The sequence below is a fragment of the Centrocercus urophasianus genome, unplaced genomic scaffold, assembly GCF_019232065.1.
Source record: "Centrocercus urophasianus isolate 14NV4802_14NV808 unplaced genomic scaffold, USGS_Curo_1.0 seq_16, whole genome shotgun sequence".
Classification (NCBI taxonomy): Eukaryota; Metazoa; Chordata; class Aves; order Galliformes; family Phasianidae; genus Centrocercus; species Centrocercus urophasianus.
The window spans coordinates 5,173,187-5,198,412 of NW_024884711.1; the positions used below are offsets into that span (position 1 = coordinate 5,173,187).

Below are 25,226 nucleotides of genomic sequence, written 5' to 3' on the forward strand. Positions count from 1 at the left end.
AAAAAAAAAAAAAAAAAAAAAAAAAAAAAAGATTTACCATCTGTGCATTCTTCATAATACCAGTCCAGTTCATAGTAATCTGCTTCAATAAATTTCTGCATAGTCAGTATCCTTCAGCAACAGACGAGACTGCACTTCGCTGCTAAGGTCAAGTGAAACGCAGCCATGCCTTCCTGCCTGTGCAAAACGGCACATCACAAGGCAGCTCATGAGAAGCCAGAAATGAGCTGCACATCTTCAATGAGGCTGCAACTAAACTAAGGGGTGGGGGAGGACAGGGTGTAATTCAGGGGGAGGGTGGCGGGTAGTATAGAGATATCTAGAAGGATGCAGAAGGGAGATATCTCAAGCAGATGCCCTGGTGGCTGCTGTAATAAAGCAGCTCTGCACAGGAGCCTCGGCTGGGTGTTACCAAGCCTGCCCTATCAAGAGGCGGATACGCTGACGTGGGGCCACACACCACCGCCCGGATCTCTCTAACCCATCCCTCCCCAGGCTCCACATCCCCTTCAGCCTAACGAGTTGCCATGGAGATGAGCCGGCTCCAGAAGAGATGAGGAGATGCAGAGAATGCATTTTGCTGCTTCTGGCTTTGCGGACTAGAAGTGGCCATGCTGGAAATGAAAATCCTTCCACAGAAAGAGGATCCAATTCTCTGCTGGCTGCTCGCTGAACAGCATCCTGCCATCATAATTCACTGGGTACACGCTGTACATTAATAATGAAAAGCCAGTCCATTACTACTCTGTCCCTCATGTACTGATAAAAGCCTGCCTTCCCCATGGAAAATGAAACATTATTGCTTCGTTACGTTATTCTGGACTGATACAACAGAATCCCTCAAGCACACTGTTACTGCAAAAAGTGGCAAACAAAAAATGAAGAAATTAGAAAAATCAGTAGAGCAACATAGTTCTTATCATAGAATCAGAGAATTGCAAGATCGGAAACAACCTGCAAGATCATCTAGTCTTGCAATAAAGCTAATCTGCTTCTGCTTTTGCCTTCTCCATGAACTACTGACCCTTCCCCCCCTCCTCTATCTAAGGAATCTGAGCTGAAATCTGGATGAATTTTCACCACTCTTTCTAAAAATACATAAGGTCTTCAAGCAGGATAGTATGATGTTTGTTCAACAATTAGGAAATGAAAGAAAAGACTTTACTTATGCAGCACCTAATGCATTTAAGCTAATAAGAGAGAATCTGAGGAACACACTGCCCTAAATCATCAGCAAGCACAGCCATCCAAAGAGCTTGCCTGAATCTGTACAGGTACAAATGCCAAGGGATTTGATCCATTTTGCTTTACTCTTAAACCATTTCTTCTTTCTGAGCAACTATATTACTCTGTGAACACTAGTAGAATCACTGGGATAGACTGAGCTGCAATACATGTTCATAACACAAGGTAAGCCATGCTGGTGTCTGGCCTTGGAATTGCCTGTCCAAGCAAAGACTCCATTCATCCACAGGAACAACCATGAATAGATAAGGGAAACCTGGACTATTTATCCCTCAGCTGCACTGCCAAGCTCAACTTTTTCCAGCTTTGAAGATAGTCTGACACAGATGTAATTTCCACTCTTGTCAGTTCTCAAAGGACTTACCCTGTCTGTTCTTAAGCCTAGAAATATTTATAGCATCTTCAACATCCTCCTGCAAAGACCCACATATCTATTATTTATGATACATGTAACTTTCACCTTTTGGTTTCAAATTCACTCCCACTGAATTTTATGCTTCCAGCTCTGGACATCATAGAGTCATACAACAGCTTGGTTTGGAAGGGACACCTTGAAGACCATCTGGTTCCCATCTGCCCAGGGCACCATCCAACCTGGCCTCGAGTCCCTCCAGGGTTGGGGCATCCACAGCTTCTTCTATGAGCAGCTGTGACAGGGCTTCACTGCTCTCTGAGTGAACTGAATGCTCATTTCTCTCTCCTTTCTAATCCAGTCACTGCAGGTTTCTATTAAATTTCCCTCACTCATGTATATTCTAGATTGTTACTGCTTATTCACCTCGAGTGTCACAATTTAGCTTTACAATAGAAAGAAAAAAATTAAAATAAGGAACAGTCAAGCAATACAGAGACAAATACGTGAGCTGCTAATACGAAAATGACCATATTAGTAATTCAGTTTTACTCGTGTAAGTAATTATCACTACAGTAACTGCAAGCTTGGAGATTATCACATTCTTTTGCATACTGTTTGCTGAATCACAGAATCACAAGGTTGGAAGCAACCTGCAAGATCATCTAGTCCAACCACCCTCCCATTCCTATTAGTACCACAAGCTACTAAGACACAGACTAGGATATTTGTTCACATATGTTGTCAGCAGCTAGCAGCAATGAATTATGTTATTCACCCAAAGTTTCAGCCCAGGGCCAAACTCAAGGACAACTCTAAGTGCAAGTACATTGTTTCACTAGAAAACAATATGTTTCTCAGTCTGAAAATAAATAAATCTGTAGGAGATGAAGACAATAATGTGACCTCTTTGACAATGTGCACAGGATTCTAACTAGTGCTGGTGAGGATTTAGTCCAGTTTTGGGCTCCTCAGTAGGAGGAGACATGGACAAATGAGAGAGTTCATCTAAGACAGTTAAGAGACTCCTCATTTTTCATTTGAGGAGAAGCTGAGGCAGCTGGACTGCTCAGCCTGGAGAACAGGATGCTCAAGGGGATCTCAACAATATCTATAAGTACCTGAACAGAGGATGTAAAGATGAATCCAGGCTCTTTTCAGACGTGGGCTTGGGCAATCTACTCTTGGCTGGTCTGCTGGAACGGGAGTCGGACCAGGTGGGTTTGGAGATCTGTGTCAACCTCAGCCCTGTTATCATTCTGTAGTTCATGTGCCTCTGATTTTTTACTTCCTTGTCGTATTGTCTTAAACTAAGAATCTTTGAACCTTTCTCACGACTGAAAATACTTAATTTTAACTTTCTAAATAGACTACTGTGAATTTCAAAGCATCAAAGTTACTGAAGTGTTAGAGCTCCTCTGCAAATACAGCTCTACCTCGCACCTACGAGATTTTCCTGGGTGAAAATTCAAGGAAATTATTCCTATGGCCCTGTACTTCATCCTCCCTCCTACACTCCTCAATCAGGGGACCAGCCAGGCTCCAGACAATGAGATCTAACATCTGTATACTAGATACTGCTGATGAACAGCTGAGCTGGTGTGGTACCTGAGCAAAATCAGCCATGCAGCTCTAGGTAGGAAGCAGCCATTCTTGGGAGGCTACCTCCAAACAAAGGAGCTGAGCATTAGTCAAGTCATTTACTCGTATCTTGCCCCCAACCTGTTGCCTTCAGCTCCTGCCATTCCATACCAACCAGAAGCCAGGAAACAGTCATGCTCCAGTAGCTTCCAGCCTTACAATAGGAAAGGCACAAAAATCATTCTTATTTCCCAACAGACGCTACTCCTCAGATTATTTCTGCCCTCCTGAACTCAAGATGCACACTAAGAGATAACAAGGCTCTGAAAAATAAAACCTACTTTCATTTTGACAGGGCCCGTATTATTTTTGGCTTCATATTGCTAATTAGATTTTTTTTTACATTTCACACTCTATAACAAAATAAGTGGACATCAATTTCAGGTTAGTGAATAGCAAAGGATTATATAAAAGCCACTAGCAGCATTTGGACATGCAAGTTCACACACATATCTGAAAAAATAATTAACATTTTGAACAGTGTGAGCAATTTTGCCAGATGTGATCAACCTGCCCTCACGTTGGACACGCCATCTTGAAATAGAGCAATGTGAAGAGGCACTCCAGCTCTAACTCAGCCCCACAGTTTCAGTTCTGTATGTTCACAAGGCGAGAGCTGGATTTGCTGTTAAGTGCAGTTAAGGCTACGCTGTTAAAACACTGTCAGAACAAAATAAAGGTTTCTGTGGCAACATTAACTCAATTGCTCTGCACATAAGCAATTTGTTCCACTTGTATTATTTTTGTCTGAAAGGTAATTTGAGGTTGGTAATTCTATTTAATCAGCATTTAAGATATAAAGAGTGGATGCTGGCTACCAGATCAAAATTGCTGCAAGGACTTTCTCCTTTCTATTTCCTGACAATTTAAACAAAGGAAATCTTTTTAAATATGATGGAATTTTTTTTCTCACTCCTCCTTCCTCCCTGTCTCAACACACACACTTCATTTAGCGAGGATAAAAGTAGCTCCTAAGTGGGATGAGATTTCTGGTGTTGTTTTTTGTTGTTATTGTTTCTTCCTTTGGATTTGGTGGTGGGTTTTGCTTGTTTTCAGCTTTACTGGTATTATTCTGAAGAGCTAATTGAAAACACACTGGTATAATCCAGAAAGGCATTATCTTTCTGTGGAGAAAACCAATTGTGCTGTCAAATGATTTCAGAAATACTCAAGAGATGTGGAAAGATGCTGTGATCTTCCCAGCCTGAAGACAGACACCCCAGTCAGAATACTATAAATCCAGGTATCCACATGCAAGTAGCCCTTCAACTACATGAGAAAATGTAGCTGTAGGAAGGTCAGGCTGGAAAGGCTGTTGGGTTGGAAATGAAAGTATGGCCAGGCCAGCAGAGCAGCCACGTAGCAGCAGAAACATCTTTCAACTTCTGCAGCCCAGTTTTACTTCATATAGATATGTGTATCAGTCTTTATGTAAGCAATATCTACCAGAACAGTATGATTTTCGGGTGGACTGCTCCTATTAACATTAAACCTCCTTGTATTCAAACCTCTGTACTGTAACACTGTATTTGAATGAAGAATTACCACGATAATTGCCTAATACTTATCAGATAATTGAGCTAAGAAAAGATTCCAGGTACTAAGTTTGTATTTACAAGCAATGACATTTTTCATATTCTAAATCCATATATGTTTACTCACATTCACTTGGTCTTCCCTTCCAGGTATTTTATGCCATTTTTCATCTTTAGTTTAAACAAAACAAAGAAACTTCTTTGTTCTCCAGACAGCAAAATATCCAGACTAATAAAGAATTCTGGCAGCCAACATTGACAAGCTAAATAGACTGAGTGCTCAAGTTTGCAGTTGCAAAGGAGTATATTTAGGCAGAAAAGCTGGGCTGCCAAGTTCAAGAGCTCTCTTCTTCCTTCCCTTTTGCTGTAATGAATCTGTGCCATAGGCTCAATGCTGAATTGAACTGCCCAAATTAACCAGGTCAAAAACAATACAAATCCTTTTATTTCTTTAAAGAGAATATTTGACAAAGATAGCCTCAACCCAACTTGCAAGCTTTGCTTCTCAAGAAACCTGTAGCAGCACACCCAGGAAGGTGGACAACTATGTTACTATGGAGCAAAGAAGCCATAAGTCATCTCTGCTGGCAAAGAAAGCAAATAATATCTTTATCTCAAACCTCATCAATCATGCCTCCCCATGCTTAGTCACTCCCAGCCTTCTTACTCAAAACTTTCCCAATTCTGGGAAAATCTTGTGAAATGAACATGAGAGCTGGATGCATCATGTTGGACTCACAGTGGCTAAAATAGTGTATTAGCTCCCATTGAATTACCTCTGGGATGCATTTCTTCCATTGGTTCTAGCACAAAATCAGGTCCTGAAGGTCAAACACTACATCCTCTCATTACTTTCCAGAGCCACCAACACAAGGGATAAAGCTTCCCATCCCACTAACATCAGCTGGACTCCTTTCTGCCAAAGGAACTGCTGTACAGCCCACGTTATGCAACGTGTATTGCTACTAATCAGGCTTTGCCACAACAGTTCATTTGCAAGTTGATGTTTTTCCACTTGCTTTCTTTTTTCTTTTTATTTCTTTTTTAAATTATTAAAGAGCATTAAAAAGGAAAACAGAGCATATTTAAAAGTACAACTGATTTTCAAGGACAGGCTGGCATTCTGTTATTTCTGAATTTACTGAAGTGAACTGTTATTTGGATAAAATAACATGGAGTAAGAGTAATTCCATGAATTCACATCTAGTAACAACAAACAACTCTGCATCTTAGGATAATGATCTCTTCCAGTTAAGTATTTTGCTTAAGCAAGAAGTCCCAGCAGCCTGCTTCACCCGAAAAGAGTGGAACCAGAATATTGAAGGCCTTGTATCAGCAGCTTTCAGAACCAGCATTTAAAATAAATGAGTGCTTCAGATTTGATCACTTCAGTGTATTGTAAATGTAATTATTGTCCAAGGCTTCAAAATGGTACAAGTACTTTCTACACATGGACAGAGCTTAGGGACTCCAAACACCATAAGAGCCCAACGACCTCACCTGGACAAAATCTCTGCTTCATAGGAGTCTTTTAAGTATTCTCCCACTGAAGCAAGACAATTTAATGTGAGATAGGAGCAGACAGATTAAATTACTTAAGGACAAAAGCTGATTTTCCACATAATAGGATTATTTCTCCCCTCCCCATGAAAAGGACCAAGGTAAACTTTTTTACTCTCTGTGGTATGTTTGGTGATTCCTGAATGATTCCTGAAGAGTAACACACCAAACTGCAATGAGGAAAGAGAATCCACATGCTAAACATTTGAGTGTTCAGCAAGCAGCCAATAAATGCACAAAAGTTGCTTTTGAAAATACCAACCAAGCCAAAACCTTCAAGACTGATAATGAATAATCTTCAGTAAGATCTCTTTGTGCAGACTGGAAATACTGAAGTGTATTCTCTAAATCCTACTGAATACAACCTAGAACAATGGCACTATGTCATCTAACAAAACGAGACTGATTTCTATAGTCAAGAAAGAATTAATAGAGAGGTGCAAGATTGCCACCATTACCATATGCATAAACACATTCAACACCCCTCAAAATCTCATTGCTTTTTTTATTTTAATGGGTCAGATCTTGACTCAGCTTTAACCATGTCATTAGAAAACTACGTCAAACAAGTTCAGGGGACTGGAGAATGAAAATGTCTGTATTAAAGCACATATCACTGGCATAAAGCACTCAAGCAACCATTGTGTAAGTGTAGCAGAAGTACCGATGCTTTACAGACCTCTACATGACAAGTCCTGCCAGTCTGGAAATGAGTCAAAGTAGTTTAATTCCAAGTTTCTCATTATAAACAAGCTGCAGAAGATATTTTTCTTCCATGTTACTGAAAACCTGCCCATACTATACTGACCTCCTTAATCTGTGTTTCCACTGGAGCTCTTCCTCCTCCCTTCAGCTTTGAGCTTCTAGTACCTTCTGATCTTTAAGGAGAAATTACAGAAGATGAGAATACATGGCGTTCTTCAAATATCAAGAAAGAGCAGGTGGTAATCTAGGAGCCCTTCAAAGTTCAGTACAGCATGCCATTATGCTCTATTAAAAGATGGATAAACAAGCCTAAAGAAATGACCAGTGGAGATCAAGTACCAAATGGAGACATCCATTAAGACAGTGGCCCTGTTAAAAGCACTGGCATTCTTTTCAGTTCACAATCTGGAAAAGACAATTTCTCCCATCACTCAAAATGTATTTAGGAAAATAGTCTATCAAGTGTTTCTTTGTGATATGTTTCCTATTTTAAATGGAAACAGCACAAGTGTAATGCTATCTTCTCTCCCTCTATCCCCTGAAACAGTCCAGTGACAGCAGGACTGGTATGGGTAAGCATTAATTGCTACTAATTTGCTTCTTAACTGAATGAAAACGTATTTGTATACATTGAAAGCCTGACAGAACATTACAAACACCCACCAACTCTTCAGAAAAGCTCCATTACTTCACTTCAATGCTTCTACTTCAAAGGACAGCAAGGCAGCTGCTGATTACACTATGAGCTGAATCACTCTTGGAAGTAGCATTTCTCATACATCCTCTCCTGGGACCAAATGCAAACACAGATGAACTCGAACTAGAGAATACTGTCACTACAAGTGATTTAAGTTCCTTCACTGATAGTGGTCCTTGGAGACATTTGAATCTATCAAAACAACCACACAATCTCTCTTATTAAATATATTATTCAGAAAGGAAAAAATTGGGGTCAAATGAGTACGTAGTATCGTAAGTGTCCTAGTACTAATACTGTTTGATAGGAAAGGGGAATACTGGCTAGATAATGAGAATGAATTAGAGAACATACTTCAGATATGTCAAAAATCTGTGTGCATATACCTAATAAAACTAGTACTATAATTCATATACAAATGAGATTTTAAACAGCTTTTTTTTTTTTTTTTTTTTGGAAGTGCAGTTCTCAGAGATAGACAGTCAGTCCATAGAGAACTTAAGGGCACTTCATAAGGCTTAACCTAAAAAGCATTTAAGGAACTACTTTCATTTGGAGTAGAGATTTAAAATTCTGTCATTACATATCAAAGTTCTTTCAGAAGGATAACTACAAATTCAATTGTACATCAATTGCATGCATATCATGTATATATTTACTCACACCTGTGTCTATTGTAATATATACACACTCACATTATATATATATATATATATATATATATATATATATATATATCACATCCCACTTTGCTATTTCTATGGGTCTCAAAGTACCTTTAAGTAATCCAGTATTGAGATTTAAAGGTTCAGACATCCATCTTGTTCAAAACTCATGAACTGAGGCAAGACAGAGTAGAGACATGGATCAGAACCACGACAGAGCTTAAAGAGTCACTGAGTAATGGTAACTGACCACAGATGTGGTCAAAGCCTGCAGCTGGAATAAGGCAAAAAAACCCTGCTCTCATTTAGTACCAAAACAAACAAAATAAGTAAATGACACCACGCCATGGTCAAACAAGAAACACTTTGCCATCATTTACAGCTAGTAGAAAACCAGAAGTGTTCCCTCTGCCTAATTCCAGTAGGTATCTGAACATTATTAAAACGACTGATACTGCAAGAGTATCACAGTGGAATTACTATTCAGATTATTTCCAGACTAAGTAATAACACACTAATTAAGTGGTGTGGTGAAAGTTCGGATAACAAAATGTTGCTCCTCCTGATAAACGCCCTAAATAAAGAACAGGAAGCCTTACAAAATACATATTTGCATATGTTAACTATGCACAATATTTACATATATTAAAACATGCTCAAACATTCCTGGCTCTGTCCGATATTTCTCAGTCTGCAAACATTTCCTGAATAAAGCCACCACACATCCCTTCCTTTTGACTTCTCAACTATTCATAATACAGGTGGTTTCAGAGCTGATCGATACTGGAATGCTAGGAACCATAAGCAATGAAAAGACTTCATTTCATACCTAAAATATTCTGCACAAGCTCAGACTGCAACATCAATTATATTTTGCTCATCTTAAAGTGCTTCTAAAAAACCCTAGGAAGACATAATAATCTGTACATGTAGGACATTTTAATTCTGATAATAGCATTTATGTTGCAGGAAATCCTTTTCTGGTGCAATAAAGTTAATTAATCCTTCCTTTACTTCAGAAAGTCTGACAGATTATAAATTTCACTTCTGCTATTTCTTATATGCAACTACATTCATAGACCGTAAGAATAACGTTCTGAATAAAATGGAAATCTGTAATGTAGTCCTAACATAGACAAGCTACAGTCTATATTGACCTTCCCCCTCCTCCTCCATCAAGGTTTATAAAACAAGGTAAACATGTACAAAAGGAGTGCCCTGATTGCAGCTCTGAGAATGAATCACAGTGCTAAAAGTCACACCCTAGAAAATACTCTGCAGAGTGATAATGGTACAATTCACTTTTGTGACAACTTATTTAATATCTTTATTTTCACGGTTCATTTGTCATAAAGCAATGTTTATGCACAGTGCCATAACTTCCAAACATGCCAAAGTTTTATGATCTTGCACTACAGCTTTGCATGAGTCGTTCACAACTGAACAAGGGTAAAAGCAGTGATCTCAGCTGGCAGGATAGCAGTCTAGGGATTAACTTTGCTCATTTTCAACTTCTTAAGCCACTGCCTGTTGAGCGCGTGCTTGTACATTAGCGTTAAGCAACAAACTTTCTTTACAGAAGTTCTCCTTGCTTAGTCCCTTTTCTGTTAGCAGTTAATTACTAATTAAAGCAGAAAACACATCACTTTTTTTTCTTCTTTTTTCTTTTTCCCCCTCCATTCAGGCTATTTGACTAGGTGAAGTTTTGAAATTGCAGCACATAGCAAAGCTTGCAGCCCATTATGCTTGCAAGCTAAATGCTGGATAAAATTGTTTGAGCATGCAAGTTACAAGCAGCTACTGCTATCTGATTTCTCTGATGCAAGTTGCTTCATTAAGTACCCATTCTCAACAGTGATGCATCATTACTGAATGGCATATCACATGAGCATCTTAGGTAGGAGACTTCTGCCCTTCTTTCCCCACTAGTAAATAATTTTTCCTGTGCTTAATGCAACAGCCCCTTTTAAGACCATCCTAAGGACAGACATAATTAATCAATTAATCTCGTTACCACAGATACTAGAAAACTGATTTTTCAGAAGGTTTCTTCAAGCCAACTACTGCCACCATTTCAGCTGCATTAAATATCTCCTACGAAACAAGAATTAACTGATTCCATTGATCAGCTTATTACCACCTGTCATTCTGCACTGCTTTTGTCTGACTGGAGAGAAGGTGGAGAACAGATATACACTCATAGAATGGCTTGGGGTGGAAGGGACCTCAAGGATCATCAGTTTTAACATCCCTTCCACAGACAAAGAGGTCAACTGCTAGATCAAGTACTAGATCAGATTGCCCAGGACCTCATCCAAACTGGCCTTAAACACCTCCAGAGAATACTATCCACAGCCTGTTCCAGCACCTTACCATTCTCTTGGTTAAAAAAAAAGTTCCTCCTAAAACCTAATGTAAATCTCTCCCTTAGTTCAAAACTGTTCCTACTTGCCCTATCACTATCTACCTGTGTAAAAAACTTGATTTCCCTCATGTTTATAAACTAAATCTTGGAAGGCCACAATAACGTCTCAATGAAGTCACTGGTAGATATTTCATATTTCATGCCTTTTGTTGAGGCACTGAAGTAACTCAGTTCTTTGTATTTGTAACAGCTTACAGAACTAGAGAGTGAATTCTCCAGGTGCATGACAAGACAGTGAAGCCATATTTCCAAAGGCTTGTGTTGAGCCCTGTAACTCAAATCTTTTGAGCCCCACAGCTCCTTAGTAACTACCTAAAACTACCTACCACTACAACTTATGTAAATCCGCTACTATGCAAGTCTAACTACTACAGGTTTAGTACATCACCTACTGGCTTGATGCTCTGCAGATTATTTGAACATGTCACGATTCAGAAGAGTAACAAAACTGCATTTTCACATGAAAATGGGAGGAGGGGAGAAGAATCATTTAATCGTAGACTACATGATTGATGAGCAACTAAAGGATGAATCATAGTTGTCTGGCCTTCTTGTACAGCTAAGTCAACATCCACAGTAGAAGAACATAGAGACACGAATCCATTCACCACGATAAAAGGATCTACCAGCTCAAACAAAAGAATGAAAAATGCATAAGGTCACAGGACTACAAGCCTTCTCCTCAGGCACAAACAGTACCTTTCTGTATAATAGTATAAATGTGAACAAAAAAAAAACAAGGGGACAAACCATCTTCACTAAATGCTCAGTGTTTGGTTCTTCACAAGTCTTTCTTAAAAACTCAAGCAGTAGACAAATGATTTGACATCATTTTGTGATGCAGGCACACAGTAACACAGACAGCATTACAGTGAGTCAGAGAATATTCTGAAAAAAAGCAAATAAGGCAACATGCCCAAGCTTTTTACATTTTATAAACATAGAAATTTCATTCTCTTGCCAGAGAGATAACAAGCAAAAAGAAGTCTTGAAGTTTCACCAATATTTGATATTGTGACGAAGTACATGGACAGATTAACAAATGCAACTGCTGTTTTGGATTATTTCCTTTCTTTACTAACCACCATAAAACTTGAAAACCAACAGTTCTCTTGCTTTTCACAACTGTAAGAGAATTACAGGTATCTCAGAGGCAGTAACAAAAACAGTATAGTTTTATTTATTCCTCAGTAAAATTTATAAATTTTTCACTTACGGAAGTATTTCAAGGTCTCTTCTATTTGCTCAGTTGTTAAGTCGATATTTGCATCAGGAGAAATGAGAGGAGTATGAAGCCAGTCGTCGTGGTCATAACCATAGATTGTATCTGCTCTTAGCTTATAATGAGGCAGCTGTTCTTCCAGTAGACTGATGATTTCAACTTCAGGAAGATTGGTACTATTGCACACATCTGACAAAAGAAAGAGAAGACAGCCTGTCAGCCACTTTAAACCAAGTATTATACACTGTGTAAGCTAGGAAATATGCCAGTTTGATTTGATATCAAAAAGATTTTTCCTCACGAACAGCTAGATATTATTCAGAAAACAAGACTAGCTCAGATTATCCACAAATTAATGTCTACTAGCACAGAATGGAAGGGTTTGCTATTTGGGATAAACCCTGCAGCAGGTACTCATATACTGAAGAACATGGTTTAGAGAAGGGGGCAAAACAGAGAGCAAGAAAGCAACAAAAAGAGCAGTAAAATTGTGGCTATGGAAAAAAACGATACCGCATTCAGGAATTCACATTTTTAAGTTTTACTTGACAGATTATTTTTAGTTTGCAAGTTCTATATTTCTCCTTAACTTCCTCCTTGATTGCAGTTGAGTATCGCTGAATTTTGCCTTCAACTGCTGGCAGATTTTTCCCAGAAGAAGAAATCCAGGGCTGCAACAGCAAACTGTCACAATTCACACTGAAGACTCACATTAAAGCAGGCTGCAAGAACTTCTTGAGCACCTTTCAACACTGTCTCAACATACATTCTGTGATATCAACCCTCCCCATTCACAAGAAAATCAACTTCACATTCAGTTTTAAAAACGAATGCTGAGGGCCATCAACAACTGCGAAAATGATGCAACTTACACTGGTAATTTAAATTTAGGAAGAGACAACAATTTTTTAATGTAGAAAACTTCAACATAAAACTTTTTTTGCTGTGAGGATGGTAAAACATGGGAAGAAGAGTCCAGAAAAGCTGAGAAATCTCTACCTTTGGAGAGACTGAGAACACACTTGGCCAAGGCCTTGAGTACCCAGTTTAAAAGGGTGCATTTGAGTAGAAGGTCCAGAGGTCCCCACCAATGTAAATTCTCTTTACTTTCATCAAACTGTGCTGCTACCTTTGGACACACATAAGCATTCTCCAAACCTCGCTGCAAAAATATATACACAAAGACTAGCAGAAGTAAATACTCATGTGCAGCACTGCTGTTTTTGTGGAGCTCTGTGCAGAGAGCAAATCAGTCCGCACACATCACTTCAAAAGGTCCTGCAGCAACTTACCAGAATAAGAGAGTACCCATTCACACAGAGAAACAAGACCTTATTCCCCTGCACCCACACTAAGTACAAACCTTTCTTCTGCCTGGCTGCTTCTGAAATGCTGGTCATGTCCCACTTCAGTGCCTGTAACCATCTAAGTTCACAGAAGCCAGCTGACACTGTAAGAAACATCTGCTGATGTAAACTAAACATTTAAAAGATGCTTTTCTATATAGCCTTACAAATACAGACATAAAGCCTATATGTATATAGTCTTCTGTATCTCTGAGTTACCTAATGCTCTCACTGTCAAGAATGAAAGGTTGTTTTTTCTTGCCTTTTCTTTTTTTCCCTGCTGAAATGTTTCTTCTCCTCTGAGAAGAGGTCTGCACGACCTTACCAAGGTCCTCTTGAAAACAGGAAAACAAAAATGTTTGAAAAAGAAAGAATGTCAGAATTTCAGCTGCTATTTCAGAAGAAAATGAGCAACCTTACAGTTTCAAGCAAGTAGTTCTGTGCAGAGAAGTAAGCTGGTTTGCTCTGGCATGTAGCAAAATGGGAAAAGCAAAAGATGTTTTCATTTGAATCTGAGAGAAAAACAGACAGACACAAAAGAAATCCAAACAGTTCTATTGTGGAAAAGAAATCCATGTAAACACAGACAGACATACAGTAGGTAATTAAAAATTATAGTGTAATACAAGTGGAGCAAGACACTTTTTCTGTTTTACTGCATAATAAATCCTGAGTGTTTCTACACAATTCAAAGCCTAACAACTGAGAAAGATAGATCTTCAAAGGCAACATATTCTGATGCTATTGTTATTAACTCCTATTGTGATTTTAAAATCCATTTAGCAGCAGGAAGTAGGTGCAGGGTCTAATATAATTGCCTATTTAGGAAAAACAGGACACAGCAATTATTGTTGTGTATGACTAAACATTAGTTCACCATTTAAATCGTGGCAGTACACTCAGTGCCAGTCATGCAGTCTTCATTCTTCTTCCTCTTCTTTTTTGAGATGCTGGCTCTTGATGTCACAAGCAGGTACAAAGGCTTCCAGACTGTTTTGTTGTGTTATTTTTTTTTTAATGGTTCTGATTAATATTGCAAAGATAAACAAGTAAGATAAGCACTCAGAGCACCTGAGATATTATTCAAGCTTTATAATTCTGAAGCTTTTCCTCGTCCTACATGGCAACTTCATTCTGCTGAGTTAAACAGCGTCGTAAGCATAAACCAATTAAACGTTCGTTAATGTAAATTATTCAAGAAACTACAGTTGAAGTTGCTCTGTTACAGATGTATTTTTTCTGTAGGCTGAGTGATTTTCAACTTGCCATTTTCTGGACAACCTTGGCTAACAGAAACTTCCATAAGCAAATTACAACCAATCTGAAGAGCTGAATGTTTCTCTTGGTAGTTACAAACTCACGATTCCTCCCAAAGCATGGGTCATTACAGCCTTGGCTTTTGAAAGCAAGGAGTTACAGAGAAAGGCTCCTGCATACTGCAGAAAGCTACAGTTTATGGTACTCCCTAGGAATAATTATACAAAAACAAAGAAAATCTGTGAATTTGTTAAATCTTTTTTATTTTTGCATGTAGTATGCTGCACTGCTTTGCTATCCTCATAACTGAGACATGGCACATGTAGGAACACCCCATCTCATCTCTTTTTAGTACAAACTTCTCCATGTCCTAGTTGTAAGAAGACAAGGAAGTTGCTCAGTGTGCTTTGTAGTATTTTCTGATATTACTCCTCCCCTTCCTCTGCATATTTTCTAAAACATATTGAACCAATTTCTTTCAGAGGCCTCATTTTTTGCTGATGTTTTGTTGCTTCAGTTTCCAATCTTCCCATTCAATAAAGAAGACTCAAAGTCAGGCAGAACACTCCAGCTGAGTTAGATTCCGCATTTTTTCTTACTGCTTAACTACCTTAGGTAATTATTAACATTCTTTCTTAGCATGCTCCATATCTTCTTAGACATTGGCATCTGACTGACCAGGGTATCTCCACTTGTCTGGGCATCCTGGATTGGAGGAACTATGCCAACACCTTGTCACCAGGCAATTGAACCTCAGCTTGAGTTAGCTTTTATTATCTGTCTTCTCCACTACTAATTATAGCTATAAAGACAAAAGTAAGGACAAAGTACATGAGAAAGGTGGTGGAAGGACTGTGGAAATACACTTGGAAAGATCTGAAGATGTCACTCTGAACAACACGGTTCCTTTAAAGCAGCTGATCTGTCACTCTCCATTCCCTACCAGGCTTTTGAGTTTCACTTGTTCACAGTTTTGTCTGAATGGACAATTATGTATCATACTGAAAAAATAATACGTAGCAGGATTCATTTACAAGGAGTATGTCTTCAATTTTAATATCAATTTCACACAAAAGTACTGATAAACTGAGAAGAAAAATAACAGAAGGGATAAGTAAAACAAACAAACCATACAGGAATAAAAGCACAGAAAACAAGTTCTGTAATTCTCAAAGCCCGGTACTTGCTGGTACTTACTGGTTTTTATTTTTTGTTTTTAGAAACAGTACACTACAGCTAACCCACACACGGAATATAAAGTGCTTAGTTTAGAATCTGCCGAATTCTTGTCCAAACTCTCCTCAGTCTTTACGGTTTAATTGGTTTGTTTTTAAGCAGAGTCTCTCAGAGTCAAGGTGAAAGGGCTTTCCAGTTCACTAAAGCACCTCTGAGCAGTGGATACTGCCACCTGGTGCAAGAAAGGCCTTATTACCCAGTACCTGCACATAAAAAATAACAGTTCCGCCATTTCTCATGAGAGTTTTCTCTCTCCACACATATACTACCAGTAGCTCTGCAAAACTAACCATGTGCAGTACACACTGGATTACTTTTTTTTTTTTTCTTCTTAAAAGGCTCTGAGACTACAAGAAAACTACTCACAAACCGTACAGAAACTGTAGAGAAACCATAGCATTCCTGGAGCACCATTTTCCTCAGCTGTGGCCCTGACAGAGGTTAACACCATGCAAACAGCTCAGAGCAGCTCTGCTACCCTGAAATGACTCCTGTGAGAAACAGGGAGCAACTGCTGTGCAGAAGCAGTATGCTGAACAGAAGCACACCGAGGTCTGGCCTTGGGGAACTGCTGTGCTGCTTGGCAGCCTTCAAAGTGCAAGTTTTGGTCAGCAGGTTGTATAATTCACCCACCCCAAACATCTTCCACGAGACTCTACTGCATCCCAATACCTCCCATCTGCTGATGCGCAGCCCACAGCCAGGAATGGGTACTCCAAATTTCCTCTCCTTATAAAGGAAAAATGATTTTAAAACAAACAAACAAGAAGTAAAAAATCATCATACAAAAATCAGAATAAAGAATACAGTAAACTGCATTCAGGCACATTCTTGCAGTTCCCGCAAGAGAATGAGTACTTCCTAACTTGTCATAGCCTTTCTGCATGGTTGTGGAAAAATGAAATAGATAAGAAACAGAAAGAAAAAGAGATAAGAGAAACAAGGAAATTCTCTGGAGAAAGCTTGAAGAAGTCACCGCTTTACTTCCTGGATCTACTCATTCCTCTCCCTGTTCTATGAGTGTGTCCCATTTCCCATCCCCCACACACTGTACTCCTCCTTGACATATAGTTCTCAAACACTTTAAACAGACAAACTTAAAAACTGTATGAAAACAGCTCAACAGTACGTAACAATTTTTATTTATTTCTTCCTTTAAAAGCACACCATACCTGAAAATGGTTCAACTCCAGTGCCAGCTACCTACTGGTTATGTACAAGGAAGCTTCTCTGCAGAACGGGGCTACTGCATGGAGACTAAAGTCCAGCCACATGGAACACAGGAAATTAAAGTCCATCAACCTGAGGCTATCGCGTGCTAAATACTAGTGAATCTCAAACACAAGTTTTGAAATAACATATGCATGCATGGAACACAGACTCCATTTTGGTTTTCAGTTCTCAGAATCCGAAGATCAGGAAGCACTTGGGAATTTTGTATCCCCGTATGTAACATGACAAAACTCTGTATTATGTGTTCCCTCAGACAACAGAGCGCTGTTTTCTACTCTTTAAATAGGAAGTGCTCCATTTATGGTTCACAATGTACTGCCCCTTCCTTTTTAAAAAGGTAAAGTAATGCGCAGCACCACCATGATCAAACTTGTTTCCAGATATTCCATTCCACCAGCTTGAGAAGCTCCTTCAGAGAAGGGTCACCTAAATCAGCTGGACACCAACCAGGAGGCCATAGCTACATCAGCGTTCTCCTTTGTCATCAGAACCAAGCCTAAAGTCCAATTGCATTGCTGGGATAAAAAACAAGAAAAGTGGTCTCTCAATGCAGCATGGGACCGTGGTTTTCAGATGTTTCCTGCTAATTTAGATCATCGTGGAATGAACTACTCATTGGTACCATGAGCAGATCCACACAAAATGGAAAGCAAGAGCATAGAGAAACTCGAACCTTGCATTTAGGGCTGCTTACTGGTCTGCTAAGGAAAGAAATACAGCCTGCAGTTGTCCATTATTTGAGCTCCCAAGGCCAACTCAGAGACAGGCATTAAATACTAACTGGGGTCCAAATTACAAGCATGTCTTCCATGTAAATTAACAAATTACTCTGCACGTTGACCTGTCACAGGTCAAAAATCCAAGTCCGCCATGTTCCTATTCTTCTTCAGTTCTAGGATGACAAGAATAAGTCTAATTATACTGAAGTCTTAGAAACGCTGCTGCTGAACTCACATACTCTGTTTGTAAAGTGTGTCACTAGCTTCTAAGGCAAAGAAAGCAACTTAAGCATCTTGAAGAGGTAAGCTACGAAATACTTGGCTGAGCAAAACACAACGGATAAAGACAGGGAAAGACAAAGCTAACAAAGATAAAACCTCTGCAAACTGCAGTTTCATTGTGAAGAATATCATTGTTTGTTAGGTTAGAATGTCTCTGCTTGGTTTCACCCAACACACATGTTCCTGCTGAGTATAAAAGAATGAAACAGATCTTGGTGAGGAGAGGCCACTGAACCACTAGGTCCCTTCTACAGCATCTTAATGGAGTCAATTTAAATGAATTTTGCTTCAGTATGGAAATGTTTCGCTCCCTACATATACGCAGCCATATTAAGGCATTTGTTTTTATGTTTAACAGAAAAGAAAAGGAAATTCTACCACTGCAGCCATTCTTCTAGAGCAAGAACAAAAGCTATTCATGCATCAAACATACGGTGGCAGCACAGTGCTCAGCAGCAGGAAGAACAAACACATTCATTAGCCACCAGGATCTCCTCGCTGCCAAGACAGACAGAGAATGTCCTGAAAGGGCAAAGGAGCCCATTGATAAGTCACTGAGCACGGAAAACCCTGAAAAGCAATTGTCTGCTTTTGCTTGTTTTTCAGGCCTGCTACAAGATGTGTCAGCCCCTGCACAACAGCTGTCAATAATGCTTTGGAATCACAAAGGAAAAAAAACACAGATTAATTCTTATGTAACTTGCTTTTTACAGATGTTGACTTTAACAGGAAAAAACTTAAGGATGCGTACATACATGTGTATCCAGGGAGTGCATGGCTTCACCCTGATTGCATGTCAGTGAGACAAAATAATGGAATAAGAGTATTTTCATATATTTAAGTGCACCAATAAACAAAAATAGTTTTTTAGTCTTCCAGAACTATTTACGTACACCACAAAAGAGAAAAACAAAACCACCACCAGGCATCTGCCCTCAGGAGTTAACTCTCCAAAGAACAAATGCAGAGCACCAAAGAATACTTACACCTCCTACTCTCCCCTACCCTAATTAAATTCCAAATTTAAGAACCACAAGTATGCTTCTCAAAGCACAAGAAATACAGGAACTTAGTAAAAAGCATCACCCCAGATTTCAACAATTCCTGCAGTCACTTTTATGCTGACTCTAGAATTGACAATTTACACTAAAAAACATATATCTCCCTTTTGCTAGTATGATGCAAGCCAGCACAAAGACTGGATAAACAGGAGAAGAAAATTGCTTGAAAAAAAAAATGTGTAACACTTGAAAAAAGAAAGCACAAACCTGGGATACAGGTTAGGAGATAGAGTAACAGGAAGGAAGTCAAGAAGAACAGTAAGTTCTGGAAAGGAACAAACAACTGGCAAACAACTGATATGAAGCAGAAGTAAAAGAAGCAGGAGAAGCTGTGTGGAGTTCAGAGACCAATTCCCAAACTTATTTCAAGGAAAGACTGAGAGATGGGAGAGGAGAAGGATGGTGAGTGAAAGTGACAGAGGTTTTTTGTATCATGAGTGTGGTAAGTAAGGTGAATGAAGAACTGATTACTCAAACCCTACATAACCAGAACAAATACAGACAGAAACCAGTTGGAGACTGGTCTGAGTATCACTGTACACAGCCTGTAAAATCCACGCACTCACATGGTAATACAATCAGCAGATTCAAAAGGGACTTAGAATAACACAGCTGGAGTCCAAAGTTAGTGGACATAAAGAGAAGTAGGCAGGGCTGTACCCTGCAGACCTCTTGAACAACAGTTCTGTTCCCCAACAGTGATGGGGATACATGTGCTGAGAACAGATGACTGAGAGCAGCTGCACATGGGCTCTCTATACCAACAACTGCAATTGCTGCTGGAGGAGACAGGCACAATTTTGTCACAAAGGTAGGAGAAGCAGCAAAGAAATCCTTTAGGCTCTGGAGATGCCCTTTAGAATGAAATAACTACAGAAGAAAAATGGTCAAAATTATACAACTTACCATAGGACATGTGACCAAGTCATTCCCGCAAAGAGTTTTTCAACATTTGATGGAATATTTGTTTCATAGAAGACCATAATTAAAGCCTTACTAAGGAAAACCGATGAAAATCCAGGGAAAATCGTTTCTGGCAGGAGCAAGAGAAAGTTGGTTTCTCTGGAGGCTGAGTGCCCACCATTGGAGTAAGGAGGAACTTACTGTTATTTGACCTTCCAAGTCACGTAACTTTTCTCAGAGAGATCTCTCAGATGAGAGAAATAGAGATCATGTGATTTGATCTATCTGGTGATGTTTGGTTTTTTTTGTTCAGTAAGAATACAGCTTACTGAGAAGCACTGAACATAGAACACAGAAGTGGTTATCACCATAAATCATTTTCCAAGAACTCTCAGGGAATTGCCCAGTATTTGAAAGCCAGAGAATACACTCCCACATACGTTCAGAAAGAGTAATTTGTATAATGAACAAATGAATTTTGCAAACTAATGAGGGAGCTAGGCAATTTAAATCATAGTCCATTCATTCTCTTCTTTTTCAGAGAAGGATGAAGAAAACCTGAGTAGCATATTAAACAGCTAGTTCTTGAATTACAAAGTACACCATGCCAAAACCACTGCAAACAGTCTTCAGATACAAAAAAAGCATACAAAGTTAACTTAATGAAGATAGTTTATGAGCCTGTGTGAGATACACACGAAGAGAAACAAATAAAAATTTAATAGCCAGAAATGCATTGTGATGGATGCCAAGATGCCAGAAGAGTAACTCTATGTTCCAACGATATTTCAGATTTCCATCTGCACTGTACTCTCCACTTCCAGAAGGACAGCACTTGTCTGACAGCAGATGATGGACATGGAAAAGGCAATCTGATTAAAAGGCTTTTGTAATAATTGGATTATTTAGCAACTGACACTTACAGTGATACTCCACTTTATCCTATCAAGATTGCAGCCCTTCTCTCTTTACAAAAAGAGGAGGTAAGAGGTGCTGGAGGGGAAAGTCCCACCCCCGAGGTATTGTTACTGTCAGCATCTATTTGACTGGAGGCCTCCAGGCCCGCACTGCAGCTACAGGGAAATGCATTTTTGGAAACACATTCGTTCCTTTTCTGTGAAGAAGAACGCTAGATGGTGCTATATTCGTGTTTGCATCTTTGTGTTCTGGAATGGCAGCAGCAAGAAAAAGAAAAGTTCGAAGGAAAAATCCAACTGGGACAAGATAAGTGCTTCACACATGTAGTAGCAGAGTGATGTTTCCATGTTATACAGTGCTGCCCCACTGTCCATCAGCCTCAGAACCTGAAGCTTCTCATTCAAACTGTGGTAACAAAAAAAAAGGAACAACAATTCCAAATTATTTATTATCTGTAGCAGATACTTAATCCATTTACAAGTTTAATAATATTACTGTTGAGAAAGTGGCCCACCAGTTTTGTTTGGTTTTGTTTCTTTTTTTGTGTGTTTTTTGTTTTTTTTTTTTTTTTTTTTTTTAAATATAATGGCTATTAAAACATTCAAAACCAATTATTTTTAAGGAATCAAGTGTCCTATTTCATTTGCCCCTCTGCTCAAACTAGCACACCTTCAGACTGTACAAATGTGCAGGTGTAACACTTCAGTTACAGTAACTACAAGCTTTGGATTGCTTTACCACCAACAAATTTGGTGTGGAAGAAGTCTTCAAGGGTGCTGCCTCCGACCAGTGTTGACATTAACTTATGCAAACCTTTCCTCTGCTTTTTTGTTTTGTTTTGTTTTTCAGTCCCACCAGCCTGCCCTCATTCAGCTCACTGCCTTGGCTATGCCAGCACAGCTGCTTCTAGGCCACAGGATGAAGCAGCTCAGTGATGTGACCCAGCTAAAAGCAACACCCACATCACCCCTTCTGCCCAAGTGAGAAGCAGATTCTATCTGGAGCAGCTGTCTAAAATACCTCAAAAATTTCAGTGCCACAAAAATCTGCACACACGTGTTGCTGGGACAGGCTGGGGACAGGAAATGTTTAAGCCAAATTTGTATCCAAGATAGCATGCTCAGTACAATCAGAATGCACAGTGCACCTTCAGCTGTAACTGAATCCTCCCCTAGGTCCCATGCAGCAAAGACTGAACTGCTGACAGAGCACCTGCTGCCAGCAAAAAGAATAGATCCAAAGAAAGCTACAATAATTTAAAATTCTTCATGCACCCATAGCCTCCTTGAACATTAAAAAGCATACCACCTCATAGGGTTAGGATACATCGGGGCCAACTCCAATTTCACTGCCATTTGCTGGTTACATTTGAGAAAGCACCACCACAGAGCACTGCCACTCATTTCCCCAGGATTTGCTTGCTGTGTACAAGCCTTTATGTACAACAACTTTTGCAGAAAACCTTTACAATAAAATCCAACTGTTAACCATCGACTGAAAGAAAACAGATCACCACCATTGTTGTACTTGAAACTGTCTGCTCCTGGCTAAGCAAAGTCTCAGCAGTAGGGAAAAAAATACAGCATATGCAGACTTGGTATGAACAATTGTTTTCCTCTGGAGATCTTAAAACATAAGAGGTGCTGACCTGCCAGACCTACACAAAGAGTTCACATTAAAGGCTCTGACAATTCTTCCTCTCCTTGTGTCAGATGTATACAAGATGTATGGACTGCTGACCAAGAAGAGATTTTGCAGAGCAAGTACAAGACCAATTTCCAACTCCCAGTCTTTGCCCTTTGACCCCTTTACAAAGCACAACAGAGTTGAAACTAACACAAAACAAAACAACAACAACAAAAACACAACAAACTGTTTCTACTGTAAATTTTACTGTCTGGCCTCCAAGTCATAAGTGGTACCAGTTTACTGCTGCAGAACAGGTAACCAATATAAAAACATTACAGGATCAATCAGCAAACCACATTTGGCTGATAAGTGAAAAAGATGAGATTCAGAAAGTACATCATGCTTGAAACAGCATGAGATAAGATGACATGCACTGACCTCAATTTAACAAAAACTACTTTAAAGAAAAGTTAGGAAAAGGTAAAACAGAGTCGGAGGGTCAGGACACGACCAACAGAACTTGCAATAAAGATAATTCTACAAGGAGCCTGGAAAACATAGCATAGAGGAATAACCAGGGTTGAGGAGCTATCTTTTGTTACCAAAAACTTAATTTTATATAGAAGCACATCTGACTGAAAGGGATGTGCTGCATGTGTGCTGCAAAAAGAACTGTAATGGTGTTCTAAAGAGAACCAAGTAAAGGTTATAATGGCAGGGATGAGCAACTCCAGAGGGCAGGCTAGCTGCAAAAAGCAACCTTCCCTAAGAGTGAATCAGAAGGTTTCTCAACCATAAGCAGCTATTCTAACCACATCATTAATACGTCACCTTAAATTCTGGACTAGTCATCACAAATTTCATCTGCAACACCTTAACAGGCACTGCAAGCCTCCTTTTAGTGTTCACAGAAGTGCTGCCCTGTTCTGTTGACAGTTATCCTTAAAGCCATCAATCCAAAGCAGTAAGTGTCATCTTCTCACACTTTCCCCACTGCTTGGCATGGGTATGCATGCATTACTACTCCAGCATCCTGGAATGTAAAGAATAGGGGTATTCAGAGCATCGCTCCCCTCCTAACTTTCTTTTTCTGAGAATATCAACAACTACACAGCACATAGGCTGAGTAAGGTTAAGGTATACTACAGAAATACCTGCCAACAGACTTCATTAACCAGCTCTCTGACCTCAGCAGATTCTAGAAATGGTGGAAGTTACCTGGGATACAGCTATCCAGCAGCCAATTAGAAGGTCCCTGGTCTTATTTTTTGTTTATTTCAGTGCTCACATTTCTTCTTTTTGAAAACTCAGCTGACTTCCCAAACAATCCCAGAAGACCCTGGAACTGACAAGGTCACTTGAAGCTAACAGAGTTCAACTCAGCTAAAACCCATGCATTTGGAATGGAAACTACCTGCCATTTATTTCATGGCCATATCCATGACTAAACTGAGCTACAATGATTATTCAACCACAAAGGAATTGGGTCAACTGACCACAGAACTAAGAAGCTAACTCTGCTTAAAATGTCATATTTAAATACACATTCCACTTATTTGTATTAACTGTATGATAAAAGGCACTTAATCTTTCAAACAACATGCAAAAGAAGCTTCTCCTTATACATAAACTTTTAGTTTCAGGACTAACATGACAAAAAACAGAATGGCTTTGAAAAGTGAAAAGATATACAGTCAAAACACTGGATGCTTCATATTGTCTCTCCCGTTCCCTTCTGCCACAAATAAATTCTTACGTCACAAACATAAAAATCCCAGTTATGCTGAACATAACATCAAGCTGCAGTACTCTTTCCCTCTCATTCCTGACTGTTGTCTTGCCTTCCAGACATGCTCCAAATGGTTCAATTTCCCAAGCATGCAAGTATAATATCCTGGTTTCACAGCTATCATCAGTTGAGCCCATCCGTGAAACCCCTAAGCCTTACAAAGAGTTGACATTGAAAATTCAGGTACCAGTGAAACCCCCTACTAAATAAGTAAAAACATGCAAAACAGCAGCACCAACACCATCCATGGACCAGATACAAGCTTAAGAATGGAAGCTTAACTACACATCTCCACAGCCTTCTCGAGATGAAATCTATGACTGCTTACCAGTAATGGTGCAGGCATCTCTGTACTCTCTGCAGTCTGGCACATCATCTTCCACTGCTTCGCTTACATACTGCTCTTCATGAATGCCTGTGTCACAGGCTTGGACTGCATGGTTCAACAGCTCCGAGGGAGGCACAGTGGCGGCCAAAGTGCAGTCGTGCAAATCTGTGGCGTCCAGCTTGGCAGGTTTCAGAGGGTTGTACAAACTGCCATCAGGGGGACCAGCACTGGAGACTGGGTCTGGCTGGCAGAAATAGAACTCCTTCTCTTTGCTGGAGTCGGCTTCACAAAGTCTGCAAAACAAAAGGAACAAGTGCTTAATTCAAGCCATTCCAAACAGCATAAATCAGAAGAATTTTCTTCTCCTTAAGTGCTAATTTAACCTGACTAATTCAGCAAATACTGAAAGGCAAATACAGTATATAGAGCAGCTATTTGTGCACCTTGCAGGGTTGTACAGCGTAGAAAATTGCTATTC

General features: G+C 39.4%; 1 protein-coding gene across 5 annotated transcripts in view; it reads right to left on the reverse strand.

The window, feature by feature from the left end:
* Positions 1 to 25,226, reverse strand: part of TRAK1 (trafficking kinesin protein 1) — a 124,908-nt gene that overhangs the window by 52,376 nt on the left and 47,306 nt on the right. For 2 of the 5 annotated variants that reach the window (XM_042816531.1, XM_042816524.1), the window contains 2 exons: positions 24,749 to 25,041; positions 12,042 to 12,236 (listed from right to left, as the gene is read on the reverse strand). Coding sequence is in view for 2 of the 5 variants with exons in the window: in XM_042816526.1 (XP_042672460.1) it covers positions 38 to 101 (64 nt within the window). In the remaining 3 variants the exon portion in view is untranslated. Of the gene's footprint in view, positions 1 to 37; positions 241 to 7,141; positions 7,161 to 12,041; positions 12,237 to 24,748; positions 25,042 to 25,226 lie in introns of those variants that run through there. The other 3 variants (XM_042816529.1, XM_042816526.1, XM_042816530.1) reach the window with 3 other exon arrangements.